Raw genomic sequence first — 21,432 nt, 5'->3', positions numbered from 1 at the left:
GAGGGAAGGAAGGAGGAAGAAAAAGAGGGAGAAAAAAGGGAGGGAAGGAGGGTAGAAGAAAGAGAGGGGGGAAAGAGGGAAGGAAGGAGGAAGAAAAAGAGGGAGAAAAAAGGGAGGGAAGGAGGGTAGAAGAAAGAGAGGGGGGAAAGAGGGAAGGAAGGAGGAAGAAAAAGAGGGAGAAAAAAGGGAGGGAAGGAGGGTAGAAGAAAGAGAGGGGGGAAAGAGGGAAGGAAGGAGGAAGAAAAAGAGGGAGAAAAAAGGGAGGGAAGGAGGGTAGAAGAAAGAGAGGGGGGAAAGAGGGAAGGAAGGAGGAAGAAAAAGAGGGAGAAAAAAGGGAGGGAAGGAGGGTAGAAGAAAGAGAGGGGGGAAAGAGGGAAGGAAGGAGGAAGAAAAAGAGGAAAGGAGGGAAGAAGGAAGAGAGGGAGCAAAGGAGGGAGGGTAGAAGAAAGAGAGGGGGGAAAGAGGGAAGGAAGGAGGAAGAAAAAGAGGAAAGGAGGGAAGAAGGAAGAGGGAAGGAAAAGAGGGAGGGAAGGAAGGAGGAAGAAAAGTTATAACTATAACTATATGAACTATATAAAAGATTAGCTACTACCCATATTCTACAGGACCTACAGCCTGCCCTCCCAGAGAGAACCCAAGGGCCCAGAAACAAATTCACACATCTTTATTGGGAAGAGAAAGGAAGGCAAAGGGTTTAGACCCGTTCTGAGAGTCCAGCCCAGTTCTATTCCCTCTCCAGCTTCCCATCCTTCTCCAGGGCTATGTGAGTGGGAAGGGGTACCTGGAGTCTTTGGCCCATCAGGAAGAGCCCAGGAAAGAAGGCTTGGCAGCTGAAGCAGCCATTTCCTTAGACATGATGGATGGGCTTGGGTTGCCCTCAGGGGATAGGGATGGGGCTGGGTGGCCTAGGTGGGGAGGGGGGGGGAGGAAGGCAGGTTTTCTTACTAGAAGACACAGAGCAGGCACTTAAAAAGTGTTGAGCTGAATTGTCAGGGCAATGGGAGTTTGCCTATTCTGGGAAGAGTGATCATCCTGGATTCAAGAGGGGAAGCTCTTCCAGGCTAATCCCGTTATTTTCCAGACTCCTGGCTAAGATGGGGCAGGGTGGCTCACTGTCTTGTGCTAAGGGCAAGATGGGCTGTTGCTCTAGGCCAACAGGAAGGGACTTGGTAGGCAGTGCTATCTTAGAATCCCACCCAATCAGATCCCTGGACAGGTTGGACCTTGTGGAGATGAAATGTCTGTTTCTGGCAGCTTCTCCAGCACAGAGTAACTTAGAAGAGGTGGGGAGCCCTGGTTCGGTCCAGGTGGGAGCTGGAAATAGTCATCTAGGCCCGTTGCTGGGCATAAGCTCCACTTTAGGACAGCCTCCTATCCAGGGTTTTGGACTCCTCCGAGGCCTCCACCAATGAATGTGAGGCATGAGAGCCCTTCCATCTGCAGAGTCTGGGAGGAGAGGAGGAGCCATCATCCCCTGGGGAGGGCTGGGAGCTCCTCCTGGGCACCATCATCCGCCCAGCCCAGCAGCTATGTGGCCTCAGGCCCCGGGGGGAGGAGGCCGCCCCCCCCAAAAGCCCCCTCCCGGTACTGGTTGGGAAACATATTGCTGCCCACCAAGCTCGCGGTGCCCTCTCCCGCATAGCCTGAGGCCGGGTAGGAGTCCAGGGTTAGCAGTTCTGGGCTGTGGGGTTCTGCCGGGGTCCCCCCATCTGCCCCACTCCCGACACCAGGCCCCGAGATCAGGTCCAACATGGTGGTGAAGAAGTGTGAAGAAGATTGCTCGTAGGGTAAGCCGTAGTCGTCCAGCAGATCAGTGCCACCAGGGGGCTCCAGACTGGGCAGGTTCACAGATGGCAAGAAATCCGGCTCAGTCATCAGGGAAGCTGGTGGGAGGAAAGGGAGAGCTGCCGGGGAGACAGCGGAGAGAAAGGAGAGTTAGCTGAGGGCGCCTGCCAGGGCCGGCCAAGCCCCTAAATGAAGGAGCTTTCCTACCCGGGCAGAGCCGCCTCTCCCTGGGAATGGGCCCAGAATCAGCCCCAATCTGGGAATGAAATGGTCATGGCAGGGGGCTACAAGCAGCTCACGGAAAGGCAGCACAGAAGCAAAGAAGGGCCTTGGGAAAGCCTCAGCTCCTTCTGTTAAGCCAAGATCTCCGATTTGCTCCTTTTAGCCTGGAAATTCCCTCTCCCAAAGCAGGCTGCCTCCTTCTCCAAACCTAGGCCAGTGTGATGCTAAGCTCCCTGAGGCCAGGACCGCCTTCTGACTTCCCTGAACCCCCCCCCACCCCCCCCTGCACAGGGCAGGCTCTCAATGCTTGCCCAGCTGACTCCTAGGGAAATCCATCTACTAGACTCCCATTAATAGTCTCTTTGTTTTGAAAAGTTGTTTTTGAAAGGGAACATCCTAAAAGAAGCAAGCGGCTGTGTGACCCTGGGCGAGTCACTTCACCCCCATTGCCTTGGAACCAACAGACAGTATGGACGCTAAGGCAGAAGGTCCAAGAGATTAAATAACTAAGGAAGAGAAGGGATGGCTGCAGTCGGGCATTGTCCACGGACTGGACGTTGGAGCCGCCGACCAGAGAGGAGAATGATCGCACCATGATTCCACCCTGACCGCCGTGAACGCATCCCGCAGATGGGGAATTCTCTCAGGGGCAGACAGACCGGAAGAGCAAGTTATCGGCGTTAGGGAGGGATGAAGGGACGAGGACCGCTTCGGCCAGGACAGAGCTGCGGCAGCAGGTGCCGGGACGCGCGCCGTGATCCTGGCATGGGTCATCCGTCACGGCACATCCCGTGCAGTGACGACGGCTGATGGTCGCCCTGATTCCTGGGAGGGTCTCGAGAAGTGACTGCGACAGAGGAGCAGACTGTGCTTGTGGCTCACCAGGATGTCCAGGACAGAATGAAGAAGAACACGGACTGCGTAAGCCAGAGGAGGGTCCAGGCGACTGGACCAGTATTCCGTGGAGCTGGTAGTTATATCATTTCACGTAATTAGAGCAATCGAAGGACACGATATCATGTTTCTAGTCCCATAAATTAATCGCAGCGTTATTATTATAATCATGACATTGACGGCAAATCTCATCACCGCTACGTCTCATACTGCCTGTGGGGCGAGCTAGGCAATGGGGAGAGAGGGCCAGACTTGGTGTTTGAATCCTCCCTCTGACAGGATCCCAGTGACTTTGGGCAAGTCCTGTCATCTCTGTTTCTTCACCTATAAGATGGGAGTTAAGGACAGTCCCTCTCTCATGGGATTGAAGTGAGAGTCAAATTAACACATGTTTTAAAAGTCCCATCTATGTGCTGGCTAGTATTATTGCTATAGGCTGGCCTTAGGAGTCAAGGAGACTTGGGTTCAAATTCTGCCACACTGGCCTCTCAGTGCCCCAGGCACTGTTTTATAGATCTACAGGCGAATTGTCCATCTGCATTGGAGGAGGGAGTTTCCGCACTAGAAGTTCCTCAAAAGGATGAACCCAGATCTGGGCCATCTATTGCGCTCTCATATCATATTGATTTATAACACATTCCATATTACAGATTTGATATTTTATGTATTATATATCCATAAGCAGCAGCATAGGAGATGTGAGGGCAGGGGTGGTATGAGCCCAGAATCTGGGTTCAAATTCCACCTCTACTACTTACTACCTCTGTGACCTTGGACAAGTCCCTTCCCCTCTCTCGGCCTCAGTTTCTTTATCTGTAAAATGAGGAAGTTGGATGATCTTTGCTGAAGCCTAGATCATATTAGCTTCCAACCTAAACTGCCAAGTAGCAATATTGACAGCTAGGTGATGCAGTGGATAGTACACCAGGCCTGAAGTCAAGGAGACCCGAGTTCAAATTTAGCCTCAAAAATGTATTGCTGTGTGACCCGGGCCAAGTCACTGAATCTTGGTCCGGGTCAGTTTCCTCATCTGCAAAATGGGACAGTAACAGCACATGATTCCCAAAGCTGTGGCGAGGAGGAGATGTATTTGCTGTATTTTGCAAACCCTAAAGTGCTACAGAAATGCTGGATGTTACTATTAGCACTCGCATCCCAACCCTCTGGGGAAATGTCTCCCAGCACTGACTCCTCCTGGGGAGGGTGCAGGACGGCGCTGGGGGCCGAGGAGAGGTGCCCAGGCGGGCTCCCAGAGCGGGCTACGACCCTTAGCCAAAGAGGGATGGAGGGATGGCGGAATGGGGGGAGTCGTCGTTAAGGAGGCTGGCGGAAGGGAGAGAACAAGAGAGAATGGGGGGGGGCTGAGCACCGCAGAAGAGGGAGGCTGGGAGGGAGGCCCAGGCCGGGCGGCAGCCGTGGCATGCACAGACCCGTGGAATGCTCCCAGGACCCCCGGCACATGGTGCTCGCCATTGAAAGCCCTTCCCAGCGTGGCTGCCCGCCTCCTCTCTGGCCCGTCCAGGCGACCCACCCTACGTGCTGTCCCTCATGCTAAGGTAGTAACGTGCGCCCAGCCTGGTGCCTGGCACTGGGGGCGGAAAGGAGGGTCAGTAAATGGTCTCCCTAAGGGGGAGCCAAGAACGATTCTCCCCACATGGGAGGCGGATTTCACAGGCCGCTCAGCTCTCCGCCTTTCTCTCATCCCCAGTTCTTAGTGGAGGGATGCTTCTCACCGAGTGAGACTGCAACGAGGGGGGGGTGGCTGGTGCTTTGCCACGGAGGCTGTGAAACTGAAGTGGGCACTGAGCATCCTCGAAGCAAATGAAATGAGCCCCTTAATTAAACCTGGAGACCTGAAGATGGAGAGCTCCCTTCCCCATCTGCAGAGGCCGCCCTAGATGAGCACAAAGAACAAACAGGGTACTGACGGGATAAAGTGGGGAAAAGCAGCAGAGGGAAGAAACCAGCCTTGAGGAGGACCAGTAAAAGCTTCTTGCGGAAGGTGAGATTTTCACCTTCCTGGCATGAGAGCCACTAGTGAAAAAGGCTGCTGACCTGCCCCTGGGCATCCATCTTCTCCCTCCGCCCTTCCCCCTCACAATCCCCATGTTCCATCCTGTGGGCCACCTTTGGTAGAGACCTTGGCCGGGCCCCTGTCCAGATGCCGCCACCTCCCTCCGCAGTCCCTTGACGGTATTTACTCTGTAGCCCTTTGGCATCTCTGTATCTGAGTACACAGGGTGCCCTTTAGACGGAGAAGCTCCTTGAGGGCAGCTACTGTTTCCCTGTTGTCCTTGTAGCTACAATGCAGCCTGACACAAAGTAGAAAGAAGTGAATGAATGAAAAACATTTACAAAAAGAAAACTTGGGTTGAAAGATTCATCCGCTGAGAGGTAGGTAGTTACATGTGGCAAAGCCGATAGAGAGCTTGGCCTTAAACTCAAGACACGGTGGGTAGAGGGCCAAGCCCGGAGTCAGTTAGAATCCAGCCTAAGGATGTGACTCTGGGCAAGCCACTTAACACTCTCTGCCTCGGAGTCCCCATCTTTAAAACAAGCTGGGGGAGAGAAATGGCAAATCACTCCAGTATCTTTGCCAAGAAACTCCAAAAGGAGACTTGAGGAATTGGATATGACTGATGAGAAAGGAAATTCTTGGTTCTCTTTGTCTATTCTGAGTTTACACTTGTAAAAAGGGAATCCTTTATTCTCTTAGCCTAATTGAAGTTAAAACTTTGGTTAACAATAGCTTAAGTACCCCTACTTAGTACCTCACCAGATTGTGAGGACAGGATTAACTCTCCTTTGTCTACTTTTGAATTAATCAACAAAAGCTATACACCCATACTTAACCCTAAAGTAAGAGAAACTCTTACTAGAGGAGTTTGCACCTCCAAAAGGAAGACACCCCTACTTAACCTTAAGTAGGGGGAAGTCTGATATCCATGTGCTAAACTGGGTGACAACTCAGAAATGTGTGAATCCTAGGAGGAGAGTTAACACCTTTAGTGGTGACAAGTCAATCCCACAGACATTGCCCCTGGGTGGGGCTGGACAATTTGGAAACTGTGATTGGCCCCCATGAAGAGGGGGCAGGAACAGGAAGCCACCATAAAGGCCAAGAAATCTTTGGAATTGGGCATTCTGGTGAAGTTGAGTCTCATGGAGAATGTCTCCTGGAAATAGTCTTTGAGGGAACTTCACTGGAGACTGCGGCTTGGATTGTGGCTTCAACTTAGGTTCTGACTCCTGGACTACTTCATTGGGTGAGTGAAAAGGGCTGACTCCTTTCCTAGTTTCCTAAGAGACTAACTTCCATCTTGGAGGAGGCCTCGTAGTTACTCACTACCTGCCCTCCTGGCAGAGGACTAGTAAAAGTATTTTCTCTAACCTCTCTCACATTTCTCTACTTTATTGTTTCCACTCCATTTTGTAAACAGACTTCTGACTTGAGATATAATAATTCCGACCACATTATTTCACATAATTTAAGTCCAACCACTAAATTTAATCTTTACACTGAAAAAACAACAAAACTCCAAGTCAAGAGTCCCTGTCACATACTGACTGTATTACCTTGGGCCAGCCACTTTACCTGATCCTTGAACAAAACCCAGGCTACTTTCTAAGACTAGTGGTTGCAGAATAAATGCTGATTCACAGTTGGTAGGAGAAGTTCCCCGTACTAATGAATCCCAGGGTCCTAGACTTGGACCAGAAGGGACGTTGGAAAGCATCAAATCCAACCCCCTCATTTTACAGCTGAGAAAACTGAGGTCCAAAGAAGGAGGAAGGATTTGCTGTCTTACTCAAGGTCATACAGCTAATAAGAGCTCATAAGCCAGAAGTAAATAAAAAAAACAATTTCCCTGTAGCCAGCATCAAACTAAGCCTCTCCGAGTGGAATGGAGCTAAGAGGAGTCCTCAGACAACAGCCACGTGTGGTCCCTCACTAGCTCTACACTTGAAGCCTTTTCAGTTCTTTTCATACAGAATTGAGGCTTTCCTCCACCTCCCCTCCCTACTGGGGTGAGGCATCACTAAAGCTGGACTTTAGCAATACTTCTACAAGACACACAATAATATTTTGAGATTCTTTTTTTAAAAACCTTTACACACTGTCTTAGGATCAATACTAAGTGTTAGGTCCAACCCAGAAGAGCAGTAAGGGCTAGGCAATTGGAGTTAAGTGACTTGCCCAGGATCATACAACTAAGAAGTGTCTAAAGCTGGATTTGAAACCAGGACCTCCCATCTTCAGGCCTGGCTCTCTATCCACTGAACCACTTAGCTGTTCCTGTAAGGTTTTTTTTAAAAAGGAAAAAAAATATGGGGGCAGCTGGGTAGCTCAGTGGATTGAGAGCCAGACCTAGAGACAGGAGGTCCTGGGTTCAATATATATATACCAAGGAGAATGATCTTTGCACTGGGAAGGATGGAACAATAATGGTTACTAGAATACCAGGCCTGGAGTCAGAAAGAATCCCCCCTTCCTGAGTTCAAATCCAGACTCAAACACTTACTAGCTATGTGACCCTAAGCAAGTCATTTAACCCTTTTTGACTCACTTTCCTCATCTGTAAAATGAGCCAAAGAAGGAAATGGCAAAGCCACTCCAGTCTCTGCCAAGAAAACCCCAAATGGAGTCACAAAGAGTCAGACCTGCCTGAAATGACTGAACAACAAAATGTAGCCCAGATCTGCAAAAAATAAAAATAAAAAAAGAACAATTGCAGACTCTGCTTAAATCCTGGGGACATCCTGAGAGTACTATTAAAGGGATGATGGGTGAACATTTAGAGAAGGAAGCAGCGACTGCAAAGAACAAGCTTGGCTCCATCAAGAACAGGTCATGCCATTGCCTGAGCTGATACAAGGTAAAGATGGAGGAACTAGAAGGATAACAATGAAAATAATGACTATAATAAGGTAAGTAGAGACAACACCAAGTGCAGGGATAGAGTCGAGCCTAGATTCAGGAAGACCTAAGTTTGAATCCAGCTTTAAATATTCACTAGCCATGTGACCTGGGCCAGACATCTCATCTCTGCCTGCCTCAGTCTCCTCGACTGTATCATGGGGACGACATCAGCACCTACCTTGCAGGGTTGTCCCGAGGACCAAAGGGGGTAATGTTCATAAAAAGCACAGTGGCTGGCACATAGTAGGCACTATTTAAAGTATTGGAAGGCTCTTTCCCTTCCCTTTTCCTCGATAGCTAGCCTCAGCCCCCTCTGAGCTTTGGAATCCCTGGGACTGCTGGGAGGATCATGGCACCCCTTTGTTTTCATTCTCAGTCATCTGCCTTGGCTCCCATCTTCTGTACGTGCCTCTCTACAACCTAGAGCGTTGAAGGGTTGTTGGCGATATTGAGACGGGATAGGTGACTTGCCTAGGGTCACACAAGCTTCAGTATCACAGGATCCCAAATGGGACCTCGATCCATGACTGACTGATTTGGGAACTGTTTTTGATCTCCCGCTGTCCAGCGTTTGGTGTCAGGAAGACCCAAGTTCAAGTCCTGACTCTGACACATCTTAGCTGGGTGACTCTGGGCACGTCCCTCAATATCTCAGGGGTCCCCAGGCAGCCCTTTCCTCACAGTTACTCCTCCTCCAATGGGGCAGAGGGTTCTTCCCTACTAGGAATTTCCTACCTTGATGAAATCACCAAAGTATGTGTCTGTACGTATAACTAGACACACATCCTTAATAAATCTTGAGAAAGAAGAGGGAGAGAGAGATGGAATAAAGAGCTTGACAGGAAGCCCTTCCTGATGTGCCCTCCCCACCACGTCACCCTGCACACTTTGTACAGATGGTATTTATTTCCTTCAACCTCTGCATTTGCCAAGAGAGGTCCTTTCGTCTTCCACGTTAGAATGTACGGTTCTCTTGAGTCTGCCATATATGTATTCCCACCACCCAGCATGTGACAGACCCACGACAAATACTTGCTGACTGTTTCTAGTTCTTTTGTTCCTCTAAACCAGTGATTCCCAAAGTGGGCGCCATCGCCCCCTGGTGGGTGCTGCAGCGATCCACGAGGAGGTGATGGCCACAGGGGCATTTATCTTTCCTATTAATTGCTATTAAAATTTAAAAAAATTAATTTCCAGGAGGCTAAGTAATATTTTTTCTGGAAAGGGGGCGGCAGGCCAGAAAAGTTTGTGAACCACTGATCTAAATTAATCTCTTTATGATTGTTCCATAAAGTATCCTCTTAGTGGTTTGATTACTATAGCACTAAATCTGTAAATTAATTTATGGAAACATTGTTTCATGTTGGCATGTCCCAACCATGCGCACTAAACACCCCTCCAGTTGTTTATCTAAGTTGCTCTTTATTTCTTTGAGCAGCACTTTGTAAATGGGCTTCCACAGGAGTTGAACGTACGTGGGTAGATTGACTCCGGGATAGATTTGTTGCATTTTGTAGTTACTTCAAATGGCACATCCCTGGCTAGAGTTGCGTTCTCTTCTGAGGTAATCTAGTTACTCTGTATATGTCTTATATTCCCCAGTTTGTATGTGCCGTCTCCTCCCTCTAGAATTCGACTCCCTGAGGGGCAGGGATTGTGTTTTTCCTTTTTCTTTGTCTACCCTGCTCTCGGCAGATGCCCTGTACGCAGTAGGCATTTAATAAATGCTTGCTCCCTTGATATCCCTGCCTCCTACTTGGAAACATTATTGGCGTCGGTGGGCTTATTTTGCATTTTGCAACAGTCCTAAAGCTAGTCATCATCTCATTTAGTCTCAGATTGGCAGTTGCTGGGCTGGAAAGGAATACAGGCTGAAACAGGAGGCTATTCCCTTCCCCCTCTCCTTGCCTCAGTTTCCTCCTCTGTCGAATGGAACCAATAAGTCTCAGACAGGTGAGATGTGAAGAGTGTACCCAGAGCCCAAGAGAGGTTGTCCTGACTGGCAGGGGCGGAGGGAGTCCCTCTGGCCAGGGTTCCAGCTGTCCTGGGTTCCCCTCCCCCTCCATCCTTTAGTCTTACCGGCACTAGACGCGGGGCTGAAATGGTCCAAATAGACCAGCTTCTTTTTCCGACGTTTGCTCTCGATGCCGTGGGGATCTGTGGGAGGAATCAGCACCATCATCACCGAAATAGTAATGGCGGGGCAATAACAGGCCCCATGTGCTCCCAGCAACCCCCAAATAAGGTGATTATTAACTAATGACTATTCTCTGTTACTATTAAGAATTGTTGAAGGGGCAGCTGGATAGCTCAGTGGATTGAAAGTCAGGCCTAGAGACGGGAGGTCCTGGGTTCAAATCTGCCCTCAGACACTTCCCAGCTGTGTGACCCTGGGCAAGTCACTTGACCCCCATTGCCTACCCTTACCACTCTTCCACCTAGGAGCCAATACATAGAAGTGAAGGGTTTAAAAAAAAAGAATTGTTGAAGCAAGCCTTGATCAATAAACCCACGGCAATCAGAAATCATTATTAGTAAGTGTTATTTATTACTATTAATTAAACCCACCCAGCAGAGAACCTCAGGCTCGGAGGCCTTGCTGCTAAGCACCAGCTTCCAGCTCTCTAGCCCTTTAAGGCTCAGCAGGCTCTCCTCCCAATCACCCCGGAGGTAGGCAGCAAAAGTACGAGTAGCCCCAGGAGACCTGGGTTCGAGTGGCAGCTCGGATCGCTTATTAGCTAGGGGACCTCAGGCTTTCCCTCTCTGGACTCCAAGATCCCTCAAGTGGAAAATCAAGCAGTTGGACTGGATTGTGTCTAAGAGCCCTTCCTAGTCTGGATCCTCTTTAGGGATGAGGAAACCGAGGCTTGGAGAGGCACCACGCCCTGGGCTTTTAGTGCCAGAACTTCCCAGCCATGGGAACTGCGTCGAGGCAGAATGGGCTAACTTAGGAGGGAGGGAGCTTCCCGTCCTGGCTCCCCCCAGGGTCCCAGAGCAGCCATCTCCTCACAGCGGGTAAAGGATTGCCCTTTTTTTTTGGTGGGGAGAAGAGGCAGGAAAGTGGAGGAGGGAAGGGGCGAGGCAGGGTGGCGGAGGGGCTCCCACCTGAGCTGCTCAGCTCTCCCAGGACGTCTGGCATGCCTCGCTTTCTCTTCTTGTCCACACCGTAGCTGTCTGCGGAGGAAGAGAGCAGGCTAGGGAGGGCCTGCAGGGCGGGCTGCACCCTGGGAGCGCCCCCTCTCGTGAGCTTAATGAAGAGAAGGCTGACGAGTGGAGCCGGGGAGGGGACGGTCCTGGGGTCATTTCTCCTGACTACGTCCCCCTGGAATCCTGGGGGTTCTGGGCACCAAAGGGGAAGGCGAAACCCGGGAGCCGGAGACCTGGAAGGCCCAGGGCCGGTTAGCCTGTAAAGGCCGGGGAGCGGGGCACGGAGGACCGGTGAGTCTCGCCCTGCTTGGTCCAGGGGGCAGAACCAGGAACCCCAGGGGGAGGGGTAAAGGGTTGGGTCTCATGGAGGGGAAAACTGGTCGATCTTTGGAGTCATCCCCAAGCCGGATGGCTTGCTTTTCCCTAGAGATCTTCAAGGAAAGGCTGGAGGAATGCTTGATGGGGCTATGGTGGGAGCTGGACTCCTTATTGATGCTAACATTCAGCGAATCTGGGGGCAGCTAAGAGTTGCGTCTAGAGAAGGGAGGTCTGGGATTCAAATCTAGCCCTAGATGCTTCCTAGCTGTGTGACCCTGGGCAAGTCATTTCACCCCCATTGCCCAGCCCTTACTGCTCTTCTGCCTTGGAACCCAGGATGCTAAGATGGAAGGTGAGGGGTTAAAAATACCCATCCTGGCTGCACGGGCTGGAGGATTACCCATCATTCCCAAGTTCTAAGCAATTCCCTAAGACTAGAACTTATGCCAGGCCTAGATGATGGAAGGTCCTGGGTTCAAATCTGGCCCCAGACACTTTCTAGCGATGTGACCCTGGGCAAGTCACTTCACCCCCAATGCCTAGCCCTTCCCTCTCTCCAGCCTTGGAACTGATTCTCATTATTGATTCCAAGAAAGAAGATCAGGGTTTAAAAAAAAAAAAAAAAAGACTAGACCTCACAGACACCCAAGGCCAAGCCCTGTGCCCTGGACACAAGTGAGTCTGAAGTAAGTGTCCACTGAGTAGAAACGAGCCCCCAAACCATCAGAACTTTCTCATGGTGCAATGGGCTGCCTTATGAGGGAGTGAGCTCCCCATCACCGAAAGGTCCCAAGTAGAGGCTTGACAAGCACTTTGGGGGGATTTGCTAGAGGAGATTTCTACTGTGTGTGTGTGTTGGAGCAGTCGAGGGGGATGTAGGGAACCTCTGAGATTCTACAGTCCCCAGCTGGCCTTGGAGATGGGGGCTGAGGGAAGAAGGGGGGAGGCAGGGAGAGAGGCCTGGGAGGAGCTAGCAGGGAGAGCCCTCTGGGCAGAGGCTGAGGACAGACAGGGAGGGAATTACCGTGGTCAAGAGGCAGATATGTGAAGGGCAAGGGCTCGCTGCACACGCCATCTGTAAGTCGCTGTAAGAACACGTTGACGGTGACTGGCTCGGGGATGGACAAGTCCTCGTAGGGCGGAGTCTTGAACACTATGGCAATCTGCCGGTGCACGTCAGCCTGGGAGAAGTCGGCCCGGCCTTCCCAGGAGTCGGTGCTGAACACCACAGAGATGTCCTCTGGGGGGGAGGGAGGGAGGGAAAGTGATGGAGAGGAAGGGCAGGGCAGGGCTGGCCCTCCTCTTCCCCCATGCCTCCAGCTAGGTGGGCCTCCCTCCACCCGAGTTCATTGCCTCCGGACTCCCCCCCCCAAACACACACACACACAACTCCCAATCTGTCCTGTTATTCTGGTCTCTTCTCTGGCTCTGGCTCTAACCCACGGACGTGACTTTCGACAATTTCCTTGCGCCTTGCTTAGCCTCGGTCCCCCCGACTCAAGAAGTGATGCTGGCCCCGATGATCCAGATGTTCCTTTCCACTCTAGAATTCTGTGAGTCTGTTCCAAGGTGTTTTCAAATTCTGGAATTCTATGATTCCAAGGGCCCTTTCTACTCTCAACCTCCGTGAGTCTAGGGACTTCTCCAGCTCTCATATCCCATGACACTAAAGTCCCTTCCTGCTTTAGAATTCCAAGATTCTAGGGCCCCTTGCAACTCTAGAATTCTGTGAGCCAAAAGTTCCCCCAATTCTATGCTTCTCTCCGCCTAAGGTCCCTTGTTACTCTAGAATTCTGGGAATCTGATATCTTTTTTTTTTTAACCCTTAACTTCTGTGTATTGACTTATAGGTGGAAGAGTGGTAAGGGTAGGCAATGGGGGTCAAGTGACTTGCCCAGGGTCACACAGCTGGGAAGTGTCTGAGGCTGGATTTGAACCCAGGACCTCCTGTCTCTAGGCCTGGCTCTCAATCCACTGAGCTACCCAGTTGCCCCCAATCTGATGTCTTTTAACACTCTAGAAATCTATGCGTCTAAAGTTCCTTAACTTCGGAATTCTGTGAATTCCTGCTCTAGAATTCCATGATTCTAATCTTTATTTTAATAACAAATTTCTACATAAGTTCTCCAAAGTTATATGATTCATGTTGTCTCCCTCCCTTCATCCCTCTCTGCTCCAGGAGCTGACAAGCAATTCAATCTGGGTTGTTCATATATTATCATATGAAACTTATTTCCTAGAATTCCATGATTATAAGGCATCTCCCAGTTCTAAAAGGCTGAGTACAAAGCCCCTCACAATTAGAATTCTGAGGCCTTTCTCGCTCTAGAATTCTAGGATTCTAAGGTCTCTTCCAACCCTAGAATTCCTTGACTTTAATTAAAATTCCTTCCCACTCTAGAATTCTATGAGCCTAAAGACCTTTCCAATCTAGAGTTCTGTGAATTCTAGAATTTTATGCATCTAAAGTCCTTTCCAATCTAGAATTCTGTGAATCTAAGACCCATTCCCACTCTAGAATGTTACAAGTCTAAAGTCCTTTCTAACCTAGAATTCTGTGGGTCTAAGAGCCCTTCCCACTCTAGAATTCTATGCATCTAAAGTCCTTTCCAATCTAGAATTCTGTGAATCTAAGAGCCCTTCCCACTCTAGAATGTTATGAGTCTAAAGTCCTTTCTAACCTAGCATTCTGTGGGTCTAAGAGACCTTCCCACTCGAGAATTCTGTGAGTCTCAAGTCTCCTTCAATTCTAGAATTTTTGAGAGCCCAACACTCTTAATGCCAAGGTTCCTTCCAACCATGCCTTTCTCTGGCCATCTCTGGGTCTCATTTAGGCCCAGGTTCTGACCTCTTGGTCCTACCTCTCTGCTCACCCTTCCCATCCTGGCGACGCCCCTCCCTCACCTTTCTGCACCTTGTCACAGAGCAGATACAATTCCTCTCCTCCGGTACAGGGGCCGCTCTCCTTGTTGATTCGGCAAATCCTTAGTTCTGATGTATTTGTGGACTCTGGAGGGATGCACAAAGGGGAGAGGCAGCCCATGAATTCAATATCTAAGCCTCGGTCCAAGAAAAAGGAGGAAGAAGCAGGCCCTGTCCTCTGAGGGGCTGAATCCCTCCAGGGCCCTGAGGCTCCCACTCCCAATTCCATTTCATTAATAAGCATAGCTAGCACTTACAGATCACCTTTAGGTTAACAAAACCCTTTCCATATATGATCTCATTTGAGCCTCACAACAACCCTGGGAGGAAGTGGCTATAATTCTCTCCATTTTACAGGGAAGGAAACTGAGGCAGAGGTTCAGTGACTTGTCCAGGGTCACACGTGTACTATCCACCGTATCACTTAGCTGCCTTTCAATTCCCTTCACACCCACTAAGCAGCACTCTGTACAGCAAATATGAGATACTCTACTGCAGGGGTCGGCAACCTTTTTGGCCGTGAGAGCCATAAACGCCACATTTTTTAAAATGTAATTTTGTGAGAGCCGTACAGTGCTCACAGTGCCGCTCCTGTAACAGCGCCTGAAAAAAATGGACTTTATGGCTCCTGCAGAAAGAGCCCTACGTTGCCGACCCCCCTGCCCTAGTGGAACAAGCATGGTCAGGACACCAGGAAGGCTCAGGGAGCCAAGCACAGGGAGAGGCAAGAAGAGGTTGGATTAGGGAGAAACAGAGGATTCTGGGAACCCAGGCAACATCTCTGAAGGGAGAGCAGAGCTTGGAGAGAGAGGAAGCTGCTAAGAGGGACAAGGGCCATAAAAGAGGGCCTGAAGGGTGTCCTGGAGAAGGGCAGGGAGCTCAGAGCTCGGATTCCAGGCATGGGCTTGCCTGAGATGGCAAGGAGAGACCCTGTTGGTCCCAGAGACAGGGGTCTAAGGCAGTTGAAAGGGGGAGAGGCAGAAGGGCTGGGAGGATGGAATACATCCCAGGGGCCCCCAGGGCTCTGTCAGGGAAAGTCCCTAAGAAGGGGATCCTAGAGGTCTGAGTGAGGGGTATGGGCAGGGGAATACAATGGTCTGGGTAAGGGAGCCAGAATCGAAGAGACTGAAGGCAGGACCCAGAGGAAGGCAGGAAACTGAGGCACAAAAAAAAGCCATGGGCTTGGCGAAAACTTGGTTAAAATCCTGCCACTGAATCGAGGATGGGGAGTTAATAAGACATTATAGCACCTACTATGTGTCAGGCTCCGTGCTAAGTGTTTTCTGATAATCTCATCTGAGCCTCGAAACAACTGAGAGATAGATGCTATTACCTCCCCATTTTACACTTGAGGAAACTGAGGCGGGGGTTTAGCAACTTGCCCTGGGTCTCATGGGTAGTAAGTGCCTGAGGTTAGATTTGAATCTGAGTCTGCCTGACTTCAGGCACAGTGCTGTCTGTCTACTGGGCTGCCTCGAGGCCTCAGAACTAGGTGTCATATTGGGAGAGACATTTCATCTCTGGGGACCTGCTAATCCCTCCTCTAGAAAATCAGAATCCTGGAGATTCCTCCCAGCCCTGACATTCCAAATCCTAGAAGCCCTTTCCCTCTCGGTGCTAGACCCCTCCCCTCTGCTACTCCCTGTTCTAGGCCCCTCCCCTCTGCTACTCCCTGTTCTAGGCCCCTCCCCTCTGCTATTCCCTGTTCTAGGCCCCTCCCCTCTGCTACACCCTGTTCTAGGTCCCTCCCCTCTGATATTCCCTGTTCTAGGCCCCTCCTCTCTGCTACTGCCTGTTCTAGGCTCCTCCCCATTGATATTGCCTGTTCTAGGTCCCTCCCCTCTGCTACTCCCTGTTCTAGGCCCCCCCTCTCAGCCTCTCCCTGTTCTAGGCCCCTCCCCTCTGATATTCCCTGTTCTAGGCCCCTCCTCTCTGCTACTTCCTGTTCTAGGGCCCTCCCCATTGATATTCCCTGTTCTAGGCCCCTCCCCATTGATATTGCCTGTTCTAGGTCCCTCCCCTCTGATATTCCCTGTTCTAGGCCCCTCCCCATTGATATTGCCTGTTCTAGGTCCCTCCCCTCTGATATTCCCTGTTCTAGGCCTCTCCCCTCTGCTACTCCCTATTCTAGGCCCCTCCCCTCAGCCTCTCCCAGCCCCGCCCTCAGCCCTCCAGGATCCAGCTCTTCCACACAACCCCCTCACTCACTTTTGTCGTACACGGGCTCTGAGAGCACAGGGTCCAGCCTCCGGACCTGGCCCTGGGGGTCTCGGTAGGAGGCCAGGAAGCAGATTCTCACAACATTCATGTCCACTTCCTGATGGTTCTTAAGGGAGCCAGCTGGGGAATAGGGAGCCAAGGAAAGAAAGCCATGAGGGGGAGATCTGGGTGCCCCATCCCCACTTCCCTGGCAGGGGAGCCTGTGATGAGAGGGAGGGAAGAAGAAAAGCCAACTGGAGGAGCTGGGCGGGGGTCATGACGGGGAAAGGGAGGGCCCCCTCACCATTGTAGGGGTCGATTCCAAGCTGAATCTTCCTTTCAATGGCAGCTTCAATCTCCCGCTTGCGGACACACTGAATCCCCAAATTGTTGAAGCTCCATTTTTTTAGGGGAGGGGAGGCAGTTACAGAATAGACAAAGAAAGAAGTCATTTTCCTCTTTCCCATCTCGTCCCTCCCGCTCCGTCCCTCCGCGTCTCCTAGGGAAGGGGCCTGTGACTCCCTCATCTCTTCCCACTGGAAGGTACCTTCTCTCTACTCTTGGGCTATCAGAGGCCAAGCGCCAGGGCCTGCAGCAGGTCCCAGTAGCTCAGGACCACAGACCCTGCGGGGTTTCAAACCAAGATTCCTCAGGGCCTCGTATGGAGAAAGCATCCCTGAATTCGAGAATTCGAGGCCTGGCCACTGACGGGGTCTGGGAGCTGGTTCCTTCCCCTCTCTGGGTGGAATAGGAATCGGGGAGGGGGCAGACCTTGAAGAAGTCTTCTACCTCAGAAATGTGAGGTCCCAAATCTCGCACCCTTGGCTGAGAAGCAGCCTCGGACCCTGGCCCATCAGAGACTTGCAGGGCCTGCGGTGTGAAGTTCTAAAAGCCAATGGCTTGATGATTCTAAAGCTGAATGAATGGATGACCTGGATGTTGGCGTGAGTGAGTGAGTGAGTGAGTGAGTGAGTGAATGAATGAATGAATGAATGAATGAATGAATGAATGAATGAAGAGACACATTATGTGCTCCCTCTGTGCCAGGCTAGTGCTGGGCATAATGAAGAAGCTTCTGTTCTAATGGGGGAGAGAACACCTACGCAGGAGGGCTGACCAGGCCAGGCTGTGGAAGCCACAGTCCAAGAGGAGTCCATGGACACATCCCTTCTGGGAATTCTGGGAAAGCTGATTTTAATATTGAATAAATAATGCCAATGTTAATCAAAGTAATCATTTCTGCGTGTCGAAGCCAGGACCAGGGCAAAAAGGGCCTAGAGTGGGTTGAAAGAAGCCCAGAGGACAAGGCAGGAGAATCTCCCAGGACAACTGTGGAGCAGCAGAGGTGACTGTGGGAAGGATGGTCGCCTCCCTCAGGGAGGGGAGAAGATGGGATCCCACCTCAGTCGCTTAGTAGCTGGACAAGTCACTTAGTCTGGTCCTTAGAAATGGGGGAGGTTGGATGTCTAAGGCCACTTCCCCTAGGAGGCCACACCTCGTACCTGTGCCGGGGGCTGATGTGAGGCCGCAGCCGGACGCGGCAGATGCCGTCGGAACAGTCCTTGCCCACGAGGCCGTGGGGGTGAACTCGGTGGGGCCAGTCCTTCCACACCAGGCAGGCCGTGACTTCCACTTCCCGGATGCCCCCGAAGTCCCGGAGCTGTGGGGCAGGGTGTGACGTGAAGGGCTCTGCCGCCCACTGGGTGCACCAGCCCCCTCCCCCATCTCCCCCGGCACCCACCTCGATGGCTGGCAGGGTCTTGCTGGCCTCTGTGCTTTTCTCCCCAAGGATGCTCCCAGCGGAGCGGCCTTCACACTCATAGCGGAAGCGCATGCCCCTCTGCTTGGGCTGCTCTGTGATGACCAGGTGGGGCCGAGGGCCAGGCCAGGCTGGCGGGAGTGGGGGCGGGGGAGGCGGGCACCCCAGAGTCACGGTGCTCAGGGAGGCCGGGCCCCGAGGGACCAGCCGGAGGCCTCCCTCCCCAGACGGGGCCCGTTCCAGACGGAAGCCATTCTCTTTAATGTATTCATCAATGATGTCTGAGGTCCCAGAACAGTGGAAAGTCAGTCCTCCCCGTGAAAGCCCCAGCCCCCTTCTCCCCAGATCCGCCTTGATATCTCCTCCCCAGATCCGCCCTCTCCCCAAGCCCAAGCGCCCCACCTTTCCTGTGCCTGCTCCTCCCAAAGGTTCCCACCAATCCTGCCCTGGGCCTCCCCCCGCCCCCCCCCCCCCCCGCAAACACACACACTTACCCAGCTCGTCTGTAGGGGGAAGAGAGAGGAGAGAGAGATCAGAAACCCAGGATGACCAGCAACCACCAGCCAGCCTCCCACCCCGCAAGGTGGACCACAGAACCCTTAGCGATGGCCGGGATGCCACAGATTAAAGGATTCACTCGTTCATTCACTCATAGATCAATAACTGGCATGGAGTGCCTCCTGTGGGTCATCCCCTGGGAGCTTCTCCGAGGTCCTTCGAGACTGGCTCCTGGTCCTACAGCTGGTATAGGGCAGAGGCAGGCTCTCTCTTGCCTTTAGGGGCCAAGCTTCCTCTCCCATACGGCCCTGGTCCTTATTGGACCTCCCTTCTCTCCTCCCTAGTTGAGTCCCATCACCTTCAGGCCCAGAACCTCCCATGTCCCCCTCCCCATTCACCCCTTCGGGATCTTCCAGCCCTAAGGCCTAATTTTCTTAGAATCATCTGGAGCAAAAAGAGATCTCTGCAGCTATCTAGTCCATTTGACAGATGAAGAAACCGAGGCCCATAGTAATAAAATAACTACCCAAGGTCACACAGGTAGAAAGCGATCAGGGGTAGGATTTGAACTCAGGTCCTCAGCCTCCACAGAGAATGTTCTTTCTACTGCCACCTGGCTTGGCAGAGAAGCCCAGGGAGGCAAAGGGCCTCATTAAGTAGTCGAGGTCCCCAGGCTTCTTCAGAGATCAGCTCATCCAATCCCCTCGTCCGAGGCCTAAGCTCTCATCTAAACAGCCTGGCCTCATGCCTCTCAGTTCATCGTCCTCACTCGGGGAAGCCATGATCAGGCCTCAAATTCCATTTTCTCCGTCCCCAGCTGGCAAGGTCCTGTCTGAGTGAGTCTAAGAGCTGGCAGGCGCTTTCCAGCCCCTCGAGTCGTGACGTCCCCTCTCCTCCTCCTAGCCCTGACCGTGCTGCCTGTTCCCTCGGCCTTCCTCTTGCCTTTTTCCTTTCCTGGGTATCTCTGCCTGTCAGGGCCACACCCGACCTTGGACAGTGCTCCTGCCCTGGTCTAGGAAGCCCCATGGCACCCCACGGCTCCTGGCCCATGTGAGGGGATGAGACAGGAAGGTAGAAGCGGAAAGCAGACTGGAGGGAGAAAGTTGTGCTCTCGTCCTGCCGTTTGAGGCCCTTCGGTGCCAGCCTCTCTTCCCCAGCCCGGGGAGGCACAGGCATCCAGACAAATAGAGAATGCTCGGAGGTGGAATGGAGTTTGGACTCCATAAACCCCAGGCCCCTCAATTTACAGATGGGGAAACTGAGACGATCTTTTGCCCTAGAGGGGGCGAGCTGGAGGCCACCCAGAAGGCTTTGGGTTCTCCATCCCACAGAGGGGCCTTAGAGCAGGGCAGAGGAATCCCAGCCCAGGCCGGTCCAAGGGGCTACATCCAGGTACCTGCCCAGGGCCGCTGTACTTCCTGGTTCTTTGGGTGACCTTTCTCCTCCCCCACCCAGCTTGAGGCCAGGGAACTGTGCTTCCCTTCCAATCAGAAAGAATGAGAAGGTAAATTCACCGAGCAGTGGCGGTGCGACAAAAAATGAAACCACCAAAGGTCAGGGCTGGGAGGGAACTTAGAACATGAAATGTCAGCGCCAGGAGAGACCTTAGAAGATCAAAGCCCAGACAGAGCACAGAACAGCAGAGCTAAGAGGGAGCAAGTGGGAGGGTCGGAATTCGAATCCCATGTCTGCCTCTGACTACTTGTGTGACCTCCTGGGCCTCCCATTTACTCCCTCTGTTAAAATGAAGGAATTGGGTGAATTGGCCTCTAAAGGCCTGTCTAGCTCCAAGCCCAGTGCCAGAGGCTGACTCCAAGCGAGGAGGGAAGGGAGAGATGAGGGAATGAAGAGGAGCCTGAGGTCCAAGGTCCAGGAATTCTTTACTGAGCACCTACTATGTGCCAGCCACCAGGATGAGGGCCCACTTTTACCCACCTGTGGTCCGAGAAGTGGGCAGAGCCAAGGCTGGGATGTCAGTGGGTCCTAGGGAGGAGCAGAATTTCAGACTCTGGCAGAGCAGGGCATGGCCCCTGGCCCTCCTCTCCTCCATTCCCTGTGCCTGTCTCTTTCTCCCGGGAAGTAGCTGCTCCTTCCCTCCTATTTGGGGCAGGGGTTCTGGTCTCCCTCATTGCCTCAGTATCCCTCTCCTTGATCTCTGTCTGCTGCACTGGTGGGGCGAGCAGCCCTTGTCTCCTCTGTCATCCCCTTTTCCTAGCTCTCCTGTCTCTTTTCTTTTCCTTCTCTGCCCTCTGGCCATCCCTCTCCCCCCTTCTTTCTTCTCCCTGCCCCCATTCCATCTGAGGAGGACATGGAGACTCCCACTACCCAGACCCTCCCCCCCTCCGGCCTGGGGGCAGGGGCTCCCCTACTTCTGCCTCCTCTTTTTGCTCTCTCTGGGAGGCCCCCTCCTCACAGCTGTCTTCTTGGAGTGGTGGTGGGGGGTCTCTTTTCCTAGCCAGCTCTGCCCCAGCTGGAGGCTCCCATTTCCCTCAGTCCTTCATCTGCCCCACCTCTGCCCAGCTGAGGATCTCCCCCTCCCCTCCCCTGCTCCTTCTCCTTTCTGCTCTCTTGTGCCAGTCTTGTTCCCTGCCTCTGCCCCATCTCGGCTTCCCTGGGGCCGCCAGCCTTGCCCTCTGCGGGCGTCCCCCTCCCACTTCTGCACCTCCCCCCCTTGCCCTGTGCTCCCCCTCTTCCCCGCTCCTGCCCTCTGTGCCTCCCACCCCCGCCACTGGCCCTCCCGATCTCCGGCCCTCAGTGGCAGCGGGAG

The 21,432-nt window shown here is 52.4% G+C and overlaps 1 protein-coding gene across 2 annotated transcripts in view; it reads right to left on the bottom strand.

Annotated features, from left to right (window-relative positions):
* Positions 1–642: 642 nt before the first annotated feature.
* The window catches only part of RELB (RELB proto-oncogene, NF-kB subunit), a 25,670-nt gene continuing 4,880 nt past the window's right edge, over positions 643–21,432 (bottom strand). The window contains exons 2-12 of one of the 2 annotated variants that reach the window (XM_044671087.1): positions 20,601–20,654; positions 18,662–18,670; positions 18,150–18,448; positions 17,911–18,068; positions 16,713–16,804; positions 16,418–16,549; positions 14,192–14,296; positions 12,312–12,527; positions 10,928–10,996; positions 9,902–9,979; positions 643–1,904 (exon numbers count right to left, since the gene is read on the bottom strand). In XM_044671087.1, coding sequence (XP_044527022.1) covers positions 1,528–1,904; positions 9,902–9,979; positions 10,928–10,996; positions 12,312–12,527; positions 14,192–14,296; positions 16,418–16,549; positions 16,713–16,804; positions 17,911–18,068; positions 18,150–18,448; positions 18,662–18,670; positions 20,601–20,654 — 1,589 coding nt within the window. In that variant the 3' untranslated portion in view covers positions 643–1,527. Of the gene's footprint in view, positions 1,905–9,901; positions 9,980–10,927; positions 10,997–12,311; positions 12,528–14,191; positions 14,297–16,417; positions 16,550–16,712; positions 16,805–17,910; positions 18,069–18,149; positions 18,449–18,661; positions 18,671–20,600; positions 20,915–21,432 lie in introns of those variants that run through there. The other variant, XM_044671088.1, reaches the window with a different exon arrangement.

This window comes from Gracilinanus agilis, chromosome 3 (genome assembly GCF_016433145.1).
Source record: "Gracilinanus agilis isolate LMUSP501 chromosome 3, AgileGrace, whole genome shotgun sequence".
Taxonomy (NCBI): domain Eukaryota; kingdom Metazoa; phylum Chordata; class Mammalia; order Didelphimorphia; family Didelphidae; genus Gracilinanus; species Gracilinanus agilis.
The sequence above is the reverse complement of the archived record's forward strand: the minus strand, read 5'-3'. Positions and strand labels throughout refer to the sequence as shown.